Below are 14,332 nucleotides of genomic sequence, written 5' to 3' on the forward strand. Positions count from 1 at the left end.
TTTCATCTATAGTGTGAACACTAGTTCTATCCACTTTGGCCATATGGAAAGGAGGGATGAATAATGGTCTGGAATCATTCAGAGTATATAAACAGGAAAGAGCAAGTGAAATTGTGTTTGTGGTCCCAAGAGTTATAACCAGGAGTAATGAAATAAACATAAGAAATAATTACAAGACTGGAAAAAAAAAAGGGTAAAACAAAATCTAATGGTAACAGCTATTTAGTTATGCACTGGTTTCCCCAGGGAAGTGGCAGAGGAAGTGTTTCTTCTATCTTTGAAATTAGATTGGTTCAATCTCTCAAATGCAGTTGCTACAACACTCTCTGACTCCTCAGCAGATGCACTAAATAACTAAGAATCTTTTCAACTTTAATTTGAATCTATTCTTCATTTTCAATAATTTAACCAGCCACAGGCAACAAGACAACCTATCATGGCACCACTGAAGAAGTTTCCAGGCCACAGCCAGCCCAGTTAACTGATCAGTTTAGAAGCCATGCTGAAATAGCTGTTTACGTTGGCAGTAGACAACACCAGAAAGAATGGTAGCAACTCAGTACTAACAACCAAACCGTCTGTCCTTTTCTTTTCTTTTTGGAAACAGCTTTATTAGGAAAAGACAGTGAATATAATAATATAGCATTCCTCCAACAGTAGCTAAGTCAGACTAAAGCTGAAACTCTTTTCTTCCATTTCTTACTGCTGAACTTGCCTGTACGTGGGAGGAGGAGATCAGCTGTAACAAACCAGACAATTAATTTATCTGCTAGAAAACAAGACTGTGAATCATTTAATGTGTTGTTTTTGTACTATTTTTAGACATGTCCCATCTACTGGCAAAAGAGCATAAAATCTTAGAATAAATATAAATTTGTGGGTAGGATGGAGGAATTACGTAGTTCATAAATTACAAACCATCCACAAGAAGTTTTGCAGGTTCTTTATTTTACTGAACTCTCTAAGTACTATCCAAGAGCTAAGGAAGCAACACTTAGGAAAGAGGTAAAAGAAGGTGTCTGCGAGACAGAACTCAAAGTTTATGACAAAAATAAAAAAAAGAAAATAAAAAAATCAATTGTCATCAACAGCTTTGCTAAGCAATACTGAAAAATTTAAATATTTAAGGCCCCCTCATGAGAGAAAAAGTTTCTTTCCACAAGTGTTTCACTTATTGGGGAATAGGAAGGAGCTTTTCATTTCTCCTTTTTTTTGCCCAGCTCCAACATGACGCATACAGCATCAGCTAGAATCAAGCTTGTTTTTGAAAGGTTCATCTCGGCTTTTACAAACCAGCACTGATAAAAGGAGACATTTTAAGTATATGAAACATTATATATATGTATACACGAATATTCAAAAGATGTTTCCTTTTTTTCTAATGCTTAGGCAAGTGGTTTGTTCTAAGATAATATTTTTACATAAAATGATTGCTGTTTTTAATCACCAGAGTGATCTAAATGGCAAGGGGAGGATATTTTCTCTACAGCAAGTCATGGATTAATGCTAAAACAACAACATAAGCACAAGACCCAGCATGCTAAAAACTAAACTAAAACCTTAAAAAATGTTGGGGAAATCTGCTTTCCATGTATAGCCTCTATGAATAATTCTAACGGTATGGTGAAATCCTGGCCCAGCCAATTGGCATCCCTCAACTCTTTTTCTGCAAACTCAGTATATCAGAAATTGAGAAGTTCTTAGTTTTCCAGCTGGGGATTTTCCCAAGAATTTTTCAGGGTGCACCAAGATTAGCATTTTAGTTCAGATTAGGAGAATGATTTTCAAACAAATCTCCTGGTCATTGTTACATATAGCACTTGGGTATGCATTGCAGAGAGGTATCAGAGCATGCAGACTGGATTGCTTCTGGATGATATCAACCTAAAAGATGCCCTGTAGGGAGTTCATCTGGTATGCTATAATTACGACAGGTTAATCTGCCTACAGGACCATAGTAGGGCTACTCTGAATTTAAAATTTTCCAAAACATACAGTGTGGATGTCGGGTTCTTGGCATCAATTGTTGCACTCTACAGACCCACTCCTACTACACTACACTACTTACTAATCTAGATATAGCCCTCAGGAGCTGCTAAACCAAGGCAACCCGTCCATATACTGTTCTCTTCTTCCTATCTAAGAAAGGTAACTCTAGTCACGTGAGCAACACAGCCCTTTCTTGACATGGCAGATAAAGACATTCCCACACAGAAGCTGTTCAACAAAACCAGATAAAAAATGGCAGAGATAAAAAGGATTAGGACCTTGGATTTTTTTTTTTTCATTTTTTGCTTGGCCGACATAGAATTTTGCTCATCATCAAAATTTGTTAACATAACAACAAAAAAATTTATGGTGGAGTAGCAATATGTCACTACAGTTTTTAAAAGTAGAAGAGTTTGAATTCTGCAGATCAATAATTGATTTTAATATCATACCTTTGATCTACAAGACCAATAGGGAATTAGCCCTTTTTTTTTCCAGACTTATTCTTTTCATTCCAGACATTCAGATTTTCTTTATGAGTCAAGGACCAAGGAATTCACCATGAGTGACATAGCTTTCAGTTGCCATGCCCCTTGGCTCCAAATATCGTTGCCACAATCCATCAGTAATTCAAACACTGTGACAGTTTGGAGATATGATTTTAGAACATATTTAACGCAAAAGAGAGAGAGTCCATCTGAATAAAAAAAGGTTCTCTTCCTGAGAAGCACACAGAAAATCTGCCATGAAACAGGCTTGAAAAGCAAAAAGACATTGTACAAGTAGGATAGAAAGAGAATAAAAGTATGCATGTACAGTTGCCGGACACAGCATGCTGATTCATGTGTTTTTCAGTACTGTAGTGCTTCTTAAAATATATTAAATAAAATGTGAAAGTTTAAGATTTTCAAAGCTGACTTTGGTGTTCTTGGTCACACAATTCTCCTAAAAATAACATCTGCAGCAGTTGTGAGGTTGAATCTCCTAGTCAGGTCTGAAAACCTCAACCTGTGGGAAAAAAGCATCAACTGCAGGAATGGTATTCAAAAGCCGAAAACGCTGAGTTCTGACACAGCAGCGATACAATACAGCGAACATCACAGGTTTATGATTGTGGTGGTGTTCAAACGAAACAGAGGCATAAATAATCCAAGCTTGAAAAGATAAGACATTTTAGAAGGCAGGTAGCTTAACTAGGAGTATAAACGTTGAATCACATTACATTTTGGAGAGGAAATAAGAAGTTTATTATTTTCTTTTGTTTTTGTAAATAAGTTGCCTCCCAAACTGCTAAATGACCTTACCGAGCAAGAGGTTTTACGTTATGACAATGAGGTGGTTGTGAGCTCAGTGTTACAGGATGGGAAGAAGGAACTTTGTACTCATCATCATCATCATCTGTGTGGTCTCTCAACTTATCAGAAAGTGAGTTTGCTAGAGGAACAGGGCACCTATGGAGATGTGAAAAAGATGAGCTTTAGTTTAACTATTACAGAATCTCCTTTAGCCTAAATGTCCTTAATATACATCTTTACATATAAGGAAACAAAAAACGCCATGTCAAACTGAAAATTATAAAGTTACTGGCTTTTCTGTCGCTTTAAGAAAGCACAAAATTGCCAAGAATTGCAAAAAAATAGACTACTAAACAAATACTTAAATGGCTTTAACCTGCGTGCATTTATCAAAAGAACAAAATAAAAATTAATTCAGAGCAAAGAATATTTAGCAGGACTCAGTGAGGAAGTGGAAAGTCATCCTTTCAGTGAAGCCTTGCTCCAGCCATACCATTATCAAATTTCAAGAATCTGTCTGTAATTTAAAATTATCTGTACTCTAAACTGAAAGTGTCATCTTAAACAGTGACTCTTATTACTTTTTAGAAGCAGTGGAAGCCCAGGAAAGACGTAGACTATACAATTTCCATTTACAGGTAACAAGTTTCAACACTGCTGGATGCGAGATTTCTTTTAAAACTAAAAACCTTACTATTTGGTTTTCTACTGGATGAGCTTAAACAAAACGATAGGCAAAAAATTTATTTTAGGTAGCACCGTCTGGCAAAAGTGATTCCGTTAGATATTGACAAGATCAATATCTTATCTTTCACCTTTCATAAGACATAACCAACTAGATTATAGGTCTAGCAATCAACATACATATAGTTCCTCTGTCTACAGTGATTACAATGATACATTAAAATAAATAAGAAGCTAACAAAACATTCAAAATACAAGGGGCTACATTAAAGGCTTAATTCACTTCAATCATACATGAAACCCACTGATTCTTAAACTTACACCAACAGCAGTGAGTGTATGACTTCAAAAATTATGTGGATATTAAAGTATGCAGTAAATAGTACGTTTATTCTTTGCCACAAAAAAAGCCAACAGCTTAGGAACGTAGAAAAAAGACACGCAATGCATTCATGGCTGTTTTGATGTACGGCTTGATAGTATGCCTAATGGCCCCTGCACTGAACTACATACCACACTACAAGACACATCTACTTAATATATCATTTAGGGAAGTTGTTAAGGGAAACCTGAGAAGGGAGTGGACATAACTTCTCTTCCTGTGATCTGATTAGTTTGATTTTATCGTAAGGCAAGAGCTGAACTGACAGGCTAGGCCCACCTCCTCCTTTTTTCAAAACAAACAGCATCTGACACATAGCACACTTCTTAAAGGAAAAAGGTACGTCTTTCACCTTTTACACTAGATGATGCCACACGACTTCAGAATGTCCAAGTACTGTGTGAACAGAAAGGAATAACTGTAGCTACCATGAGTAGTTTGGGGGGGGTCACTAAATAGAAAAAAGAAAAAATATATAGAAGGCAGAGGGGTGGATGATGTGCTTTTCTTTGAACATAAAGTCTAGAGCTCACTAGGTATTTTTAACTTCCCAGACACTCTTTCCTTCAATCAGTAATATACTTTTGACTTAAAAGAACAAGCTTGTGAAAGACGGGAATCCAATTTGTTTCGTGAAGACCTACTAACTCAAACAAGGTTGAAAGACAGAAGATTTACGACACTGAACTGTAAATTGTATTGCAGTTTTCAACCACTTTCTGTAGAGGGAGCAAAAGGCCTTTTGTAAATACAGCAATGTAGCTTGAAATTGCTTTTTCCATCTTCGATTTTCTATTCCTATTTTAACAGATGAGGTTTGTGTCACTGTTGTACGGCCATTTAAAGAAAAGAAGGTAACAAATGTAGCAGGATAATAAGAATTCTATAGCATGTGAGGGTTCTTTTTAAAAAAAATGAAAAACCCTGCTGTTCCGTAGAATTCTCAGGTAAAAAGTTCAAAGGCCCACATAGAATAACGGTTCTCATTTTTGTGGACGTGTAGGCATCCTTACATTGACAATCCAGGCTGTTTTGAGCACGTTTTATAGAAAATACATAAATCTGATTTTTTTTGTTGTTTTGTTATTTGATTTTTAACGTGAATTTAATTATTGGCTTTTGCAAATAGCAACGTTTGAGATATAAATCTCTAGATCAGAAATGCACAACATTGACCAATATGGAAGCCAATTTTGCAAGCTCATTTGAAGCCCTCCCAAAGGCCACAACTGGGAAAAAAAAAAAAATCTCCCTCTGATATACGTTTACAGAAACTGTACCTAACAGAACGTAGAGTCTGATCCAGACCTATGCAGTAGGCGCTCTCTGAAGTTGGTTATAGTAGAGATTTTGATTCTCGAAATGCTGGGAAGCTACTTAAGCTACTTCCCTTAAGGAAATTTATAGGATAAAACTGAGTTCAGGTGACGATCTGCCTTCAAGTACAACATTATAACAGAGAGTCTTATCAGCAATCCCAATAAAACCAGTGCTCAGATGGGCAAGCAGGGAGATTCCTGATGATTGTTTATTGTTACCTACAAACTAAATAAGCTTAGGAGACTCGACTAGTTCAGGCCCCTGCTTCCTGCTTTCTTCTAATTTACTCGATAACCAGAAGAACCTATAACAAAGCTATATCTAGAGCGCTTTGTTCATAGAACACTGCTAAGGAACCGCTACTAGTTTGGAGTTAGCAGACGCAAAGGTTTTAAGCCAGGCTTCACTTCTGAGTGCTATGTAGCCTTAGACAAGTCCTTCAAACTAGTAAAGTCTCTCTCCATTTTTAAAGGAAAAGATCTGCCAGATTAATATTTGAAAAGTGCCTTCTATTTGTGAAGTATTAGAAGTTTTTACAGTACTACCATAGAGATAATACCCTCCTTGTAGGGGTCATAACATTGTCCTACACATGGATCATATATTTTATTAACATTTTGTAATTGGTAATTTAAAAAAAAATTATATTAGTCTTCCAGTTTAGACTCCACTTGTAATGATATTTGACTCCAAAACTCCTTTTCATTGTCTAACCCATTTTCCACAATTATTGATATTTTTTCAAGATCAAATTGTTTGATTCAACTTCTACTGTTCTACTGTAACAGTGCCACTCTATTGCTCTACATAAAACCAATCTAATAAAATAAAGAGATAAAAATTTCAAAGTTATTTGTAATTAAAAAGATGAATATATCATAACATATATAAGTATGAAATATTTAGGCAACTGTTTATCACATTGGGAAAATTTTCAGTAATGAGGCTCTTAAAAACTTTATTACTCTACATTTTTAGAAAACCTGTGTACAGAGGAATACAGAAGTGAATGGCACACTGTATTATAATATTCTCTAGTTCCCCTTCCTTACTCCTTAGCTGGCAGTGTTTTAAAGCTGAAAGTCAGAATTACATTCTGATAAGAGACGCCTTGGTATTTTCTGGTTTGTTGAGCAGAAGCTAGATGTCAATCTCCCCTATTCTACTGAGAAGTGATTCATTCTGAGTATCAAGGGCCAAAGGCAAAACAGAAAAAGTTGTAAAACAGAAGTGTTTTTTGTCAAGTCATTTCAAGTCCAGCTCAGTTGTAATCTGACAGAACTTCTGGGAAACCAACAACTCACAATTATTTAGAAGCATTTCAGGGAAAAGCCCCCCGGTAAACTGAACTTGGACACTATGAACTTGCAGTCCACATACATCAGTGTTTTAGTCTGGATCACAACCATACTTTTGAAATGAATCCCTTTAACATCCCTGCTTATTGTGCTTGGGTTTGCCTTGAGAAGCACACAGCTTGGAGTCTTTTCAGATTAAACTAAAGCATAAGATATGCTTCAAGCATGTACCTACTATGTTCCAATTACTAAAGATAGTTAAAACTCATGGGGCAAGATTGTTCAGCCTCTATACCCATAACATGTTCAGTGTGGACATCACGCTGTAACTATCAGTTCTTGTCTAACAGTTCCTCTCCTATTGCACGATACTTTTTGCTAATGTATACAAAAGCGTTAATCTTCCAAGGCCTGAACATAGGTCTGTTTTCACAAAATAAGTGTAAAATTAGACAGACCACATGACCAAGTCAACACTCTACACTTAGTACTAGCGTATTTGAAGTAGTTTGCCCTCGTTAACAGAGGAGTACCCAATTTTCTGTTAATCACCGGGCAAGCCTGAACACAACAGAGTCACTGTAGGATGGCTGACGCATCCCAGCTCGCCTGCCTGCCGGGCCATGAGCTAAGTACGGGTTATGTGCGCCTGAGCCTCCATCTCTCAGAGGTTAGCAATCCTCATGCAAGCAGCGCCCTTTCTAACATCCCTGGAGAAAAGCTACAGCAAAAGTTGATTTCAAGGGAGCCAGGATTTCAAAGTCATAATCTCCCTTAACAGAACTATGATTTCATCTTCAAAGTTTGTTTCTGTATTCATAAAAAAAGGAAAAAGGGTATCAAATAAATGTAACCAAGAAGGGACAGCAAGATGAGAAATATCCTTCTGTGCTACTTTTCCTCAACAGCCTCAAAGTAACAAGATATTCTTAATGTATTTATAATATACAAAAGGTATTTGGAAGTGAATGCCTCATCACCTACTCAAAAATAAAGATGATCTTGCAGAAAATATCACTGTGGTGTAAAGCATTTTTGAGACTAAGGAGCCAATTTTTTATTGATACAGCAAAATGGGACCTACTCACACAAATAAAACGAACTCCATTTAGCTTGAAAATTACTAACTTTGGGGAAAAATTGTTCTGTATCCTTGACATGAAAATTTTATTCTTTCACGCATAAAATAGTAATTTGACCAAAAGGTCTAAAAATAATCCAACCAACACAATTACATGAACGCTTAACCAGTCCAACAAAAGAATAGCCATTTTTACATCTAAGGCCAGCAACATAGTGGCGAAGTGGAAAATATGGATCATATGCTTGGTTAAAAGGAGTCCCACATTTCATTACTAAACTACAATCAATAATTAATTTACTAAAATGAAAATAAATTGGCATTGTTTCCAGAAAATAAAAGATGACAATGATTTTATGTTAATATCATTTAGCAAAAAATGTCATATTAATAATGTTATATTCAGTAAAAAATGATCAGACAAGTCTTCCATAGGGATATTTCAGAGTTGCGATGTTTCAGCTAAAGATCATTTCACCTGATTTTTATTGAGGCTAAGGCATTTCATACGCGGTCAATGTATGCTTTGGTCAAACTTCTGAAAACAGATTCTCGAAAATAACTAGAAAAAATAAAATTACTTGGATCTCTATGAAACAAACTAGTTGCCAGCCACAGCTCTGCAGAGATAAAAGAGTAGGCAAAAATAAACTTGCATCAGATTGCAGCAGAACAGTTAAGGAAAGTAAGAATATTTTGGAGAAAGCACAGAAAATACTCCAATGTGTGAGTGGACTGCAGTGTCAGCTTAAGAGCTGTAAAAATATTCTCTCGGGCATTTCAAACTACATCAATGCAGAACATTATTTGCGTCGTCTTTTTGAAAGCAATTTTTGTGGCTGGTGCAAACATAGTTGAAGCTCCTTAAACTTGCTATTTTTGAAGCAAAAAAATTAATTTTTCAACCTACATTTTGCCACACTTCATTGTGGATTATAAGGGACATTATCTACTGGTAATAAAATATTAAATTGAAAAATTTTTTAAATGGGCATATTAGTGTTTCAAAAATCAATATACTATGATTACTTTATTTTAACAGCTATTCCATGTGACAGTTTAGTAGTTGCTAACTACATACTTTGAACTTCTTACCCCTTCATTTTATAGATACTTTTTACATTTTATAATCAAAATTTAAACATGTTGTATACTTTTTAAAAGGTACGATCATAAAACTAAATCAGAAATCTAAGTTAATTTCTTCCTGAAAAGTTTATTGGGTTTGGTTTTAACCAAATGCAGATATTCTTGCTGCTGGAATATGTCATTCTTCTATTCAGAAGACTGAAATTAACAAAGATATTTCTTTTGGTCAAGGTAAATGTACACATTTTAGTTTTGGATTGGCTTGATATGGATGTTGTGCCTGGCTACACTGCCACAATATCTTGTGGGATTTCCAGTGAACTCCATATGGTGTATATTGTAGTTTGATTCTTGACTACATTTGTAAAAAACAGAATAAATGATAGGATTTTCATGACGCAGAACGTTTTGGCATTTCAATAATATGAAAAATAAAAATAAGAATCTTCTCCTTTTCACAACTCAATAATTTGATTTGGAATATCAAAACGTTTAGTCTCTCTGGAGTTACTGCTGTCTCTTTCTGACTGACACCGTGTGGAGCATTCACGAGCTGAACGTATCATGAGAGGAATAAGCAGGCCAAGGAGTCCAATCTACAGAGGAAACGAATACATGAGGTACTAAACCATGACTCCTCTGAGACCCTGCGGCAATCAGGTTACATCTCAACATCCAACTACAAAAACGTCTGGCTAATGTCCTAATTAATGTCTGAACTGAAAGTAAACATGCAGAATTTCAATTCAGCTCTGATTCCCCCTGAATATGCTTCTGAAGGAAAGAGCCACTGCTCCACTGCACCTTTATTCTAGCACTTGGAGAAAGCAAAAAAACAACATATTAATGAAATGCTGAGATATACCTACCTTTAATGTTACCTCTATCTCAACAACAATGGAATGGATGCTAAAGATATGGCAAAATTACATCCTAATGAGAGTATTCCCAATATTAGCAGGTATAGACTGCACCATTATTTTATTTAACAGCAAGAAATACAGAGCACATTGGAAAGAAACTGTAGGATAATATCAGACATTGTGATAGCCTTCGATTTCCTAACAAAAACACAAACAATTGACAAAGGACTTTATAGCACTTATAATTAAAAAAAAAAAAAATCTCTTGTTCTGTTAAAAAAACAGGATTCTATGGGATTCAGAGTCCAAATATACCTGCTATCCAGAGCAATATCTTGTTAAAAAAATAAATAGTCACATTACTGGAAGACTAGGAGTAGTCAGCAACTTGAAACAATAACATTTCCTAAAACATGGTCGGCAATTTAGGGAAGTTGACTCCATTTAAGACAGATATACTTTTTTCCTTTTAAGCCATTCCTTCAAGCGGGAAGTCCAGAAAGCATTTCTAGATTAGTGACAGAACGCACAAACATACAAATCATGCTCTTTACCCCTTGCATTTTCCCTAGAATCTCTCATCTCCTGTAATAGCTCTGACCCTGCTTCTTCAGTAGTAGTAGAAGCAGAAATGAAGATTATCTGCTCCCATTGCCAAATGCCTGTGAGCAATATCTGCCACAATTCAAAATGTAATATGTTAAATTAATATTAAAACTGCTCCCACTTAATATAATTTACATTACCTTTGTAGAAACACACTAACGTTCATGGAAAATAAATCACCAAGTGATATTAGTTCATTTTCTTTCTTTTTCCCTCTTTTCTTTTAGCACTAGAGACTTTCTTTTAAAGGTATTTGTTTTATAGATAAAGTTAACTTACTTTATACTAGGGATGATGGAGGCAGCTGGAAGAGGGGGTGAAAGCCGTGGAGGGACATCATATTCTTCATTTACCAGATGACCATTTGAAAATACCTAAAAAAAGCAACAGAAACGTTACCGAGGTCTCTCCTCTTTATCATCACAGATGTTTATCAAACAGATATTACAAAGTAGACTTTGAGGAGGCTATAGGTAAAGACTTTTTCCTAAGAGTTCACACAACAGAGTTGTACTCCAAAATGACTCTCTTCACATGTGTTTCAGCTCACCCCAACTGGGATTTGTACAACACATTAGCTTAAACCCTCACCAAAAGAGGTAATTTTGTATCACAGTTAGAGGGACTGCTCAGTTACGGCTGAACTTCTTAGGAGACACCTAAGATTTCAAGACTGCAAACTGTTAAATGAAAGAGAAAGGTGAAACACAGCCTGCCAAAAACAGGCACAGCATGTTAAACAAATTAATGCTTTCAAAAACTGCAGTGCAGTACTGGCCACAGAATCCACCCCCTACCTGCAGGACTGTATTCCTGATTGGCTTTTACCAATAGCAAAACATTATATTATGACTGAAATACGAGCTGGGGTGAAAATTCATGAAATGTTACTCTTGTGAATGTGCATACAGCCTGAAACAATAATTCCGAGCTGTCCGCTGCTCCATTTAACTAAATGGCTTAGATCTATAAACATAGGATTACAGTTCAAACAGCAATTGGTTCAAGAAATGACTAAGAAACTACTCCAGAGCTTTACTCCTGAGTGGTTATTCGGATTTGAGAAGTGCTCATTCCATCAGCTTCGATACTGGGCCAGACCACAACTGTAATGTTACGTGAAGGTACAACTTAAGATATAAACCCAGTATCCCTTTTAAAATCAGATAAAAGAAACTATAGCATTTTAAAGAAGAATCTAGCAGAAAGTAAAACTTTGGTGCTGTGCCTCAATTCTGATAAAAGGACATTCTAATTATACACAACATCATGGACTTCTTAAACACCTTTCTTCAGATGTGTCAGTGCTCTTTACCAAGACTAATTAAATTCCCACAACACACTTTCAAAATGGGAATAATATCAATTAAAAAAAATATAAAAATGGAGACAGAAAGGTTAAATAGCCTGTGACCTTGGAAAAAGCAAACAGAGGGGAAAGCAAAGATTTCTAACTGCTGTGACTTAATCACAAATCCATCCTTCTTAGAACAAGCTATACGTTTTCAAGCAAAAAAAGTTAGAGGAGCAGCTCTGAGTTAATAAGCTGATCTCTGAATACGTTACTGAGCTGCTTTGAAAAAACTGATTAAGCAGAACTACGATTTTTTTTCTTAGGCCATCTGTAAGGCCTCCATTAACTGGTATTTTTAATGTTACAGGTGGGGAGGGGAGGGTTCCCTTTTAAGCTGGGCTACTGTAAATCATATTCTTCTTCTTATGGAAAAGATTTCTCAATTTTCATGAAAACTGGGTACCAACCATTAAGAGTGAAGATACAGGTTTTAAGGCATTACACAAAGCCCAGGGGCACTAAAAAGTTTAGATCAGATCTTTAAACAATAAAATCTCAAAGCTGAATGTTTCAGTAATTTCAAATTTTTCTCATGTGTCACAGTATTTTGCCAGATGTAGCAGGTAATGGAATGTGAAAATAGTTGCACTGTTTTCAACCTATATATGACTTTGTGCAAACAAAGGACACAGAAAATACCCCTTTTTCCCACATAAAGCTATACACCATATGCAATTTCCTTGAGGGAGGTGGCTGCTTTGAAAAGACAGTCTCATCACATTCTGAGAATAGGCATATTGATCACTTTGATGCCAAACTTCTGATCCCCCAATTTAGGGGAACATAGAAGCAATGAAAAAAGCTGTAGAGAAACACTTTTTCCCTATTCAAAATGTAATATTTTTCACCTATTTGAAAACCAAAGAGTTATTAAAATGGCAGCTGGGAAGTTTCAATTCAGTCATTTTCAGTTTCAAGTGCTCGTAGAATTCTGTTTTACACTATTACAGTCACCTGTGGTGGAGAGTATCCACATTCCTTTTATTCTTTGAAAACCATCTGCCTTTTTAAAGTCATTGTTTAATCATTCTGGTTAAATGTGCAAATACTACAAAACATACTACCGAGTTTTTGCTTTTTTTCCTTTTAAAATTACCAAGGACTCAGTAGACATGCTTTTTAATAAAAAATCCTCTCATAAGTTTTACAAAGAAAAGTAAGATATAAAATAAAGATATTTTTAATGAAAAAACTGTAATCAAAAACTGAGAAGAAAAAAAGAAGCAGTTTAGTTTAAATGGATTGCATGATTCACAATTTTCCAGTCATATATTTAACAACAAAGGCCAAAGACCAAGTGGCTTTAACTGGTAAAGCTTCATATTTAAGGAAAAATGGGATACACACTTTGTCTGATTTTGAAACGACATTTAGATTAAGAAGAGGAAAATGGCAGAACTGTGTGCATTACTAATGTAGATATAAGATTGGTTGCTCATGAAATAATTTTCAGTGTTTAAATTTCTAATGTCATTTCACAAATAAACTACAGTAGTCTTACAGAACTATAGCATTAAGAAAACCCTTATTATACAGATTCTTTTTATACTGGTATGCACTCTTGGCAAAGGCGATTCTCTATGAACTGCAACCTTAAACACTCTTATATGAGAAAGCGCTTAACCAATGCTGGAATATAGCAAGAGTATTACAGTACACAAAGATGCATTTGAAATAGGCTCTGCTCTGGGGCAAACATTCACCCAGTTCTCTACCTTTGCTTGTCTGGGAAAGGTACCAAATGTGAAATGGATAGTGCTTGATGTGAAACCCATTAATGTGCACAAATGAGTAGAAAGGCAGGACACGCTTCACAAGCACGTACATCTTGTGCACCTAAGTGAAAGCACCTCCCCTATGCTAGCACAGAAAAGGCTGTATAGTTCCACAATACAGTACGTGAAGGCAAACCTGGTATCATCTGCAGCTCCCAAAGCTTTTCCTTTCAGTGCTTTGCACGGATAAGTCGCTGCTCTTCTCTGCCCATCCCACCAGGCATCCTCCTTAGTTTCTCTACTTGTCAGCGGTACTTTGGGCACTCCTGAATGGCCATAAGCAAAGTCCACTGTGGGTTGCTTTGGTGTGACCCTACCTCTGACTTCAGCTCGGTGGGTTACAGGAATCAGTGCCTTCCTAGCTCTCCATCCTCTCCGACCGTTTGAGTTATTCTCTCAAGCCAGAAGGCATTAGCCGCCTTCCTGCCCCATGGTCATCTCCAGAATTTCAGCACTGATTGTAAGCATTAATTCAGAAAACCAATCCTTTGCTCTCTCCAGCTTCAGCTCAAACTTTTTGGCTCAAATAAAAACCTCTTTCTATTGCTCTTCCATCTTTCAGCTTTTTTTCCAAACTACCGCATTTTTGTCCAGAG

At 36.1% G+C, this 14,332-nt stretch overlaps 1 protein-coding gene across 6 annotated transcripts in view; it reads right to left on the reverse strand.

Annotated features, from left to right (window-relative positions):
* Nucleotides 1-14,332, reverse strand: part of CBLB (Cbl proto-oncogene B) — a 144,613-nt gene that overhangs the window by 15,939 nt on the left and 114,342 nt on the right. For 4 of the 6 annotated variants that reach the window (XM_068907604.1, XM_068907616.1, XM_068907631.1 and 1 more), the window contains exons 13-14: nt 10,887-10,981; nt 3,294-3,440 (exon numbers count right to left, since the gene is read on the reverse strand). In XM_068907604.1, coding sequence (XP_068763705.1) covers nt 3,294-3,440; nt 10,887-10,981 — 242 coding nt within the window. The remainder of the gene's footprint in view (nt 1-3,293; nt 3,441-10,886; nt 10,982-14,332) is intronic. The other 2 variants (XM_068907643.1, XM_068907622.1) reach the window with 1 other exon arrangement.

Source organism: Struthio camelus, chromosome 1 (assembly GCF_040807025.1).
Source record: "Struthio camelus isolate bStrCam1 chromosome 1, bStrCam1.hap1, whole genome shotgun sequence".
Classification (NCBI taxonomy): Eukaryota; Metazoa; Chordata; class Aves; order Struthioniformes; family Struthionidae; genus Struthio; species Struthio camelus.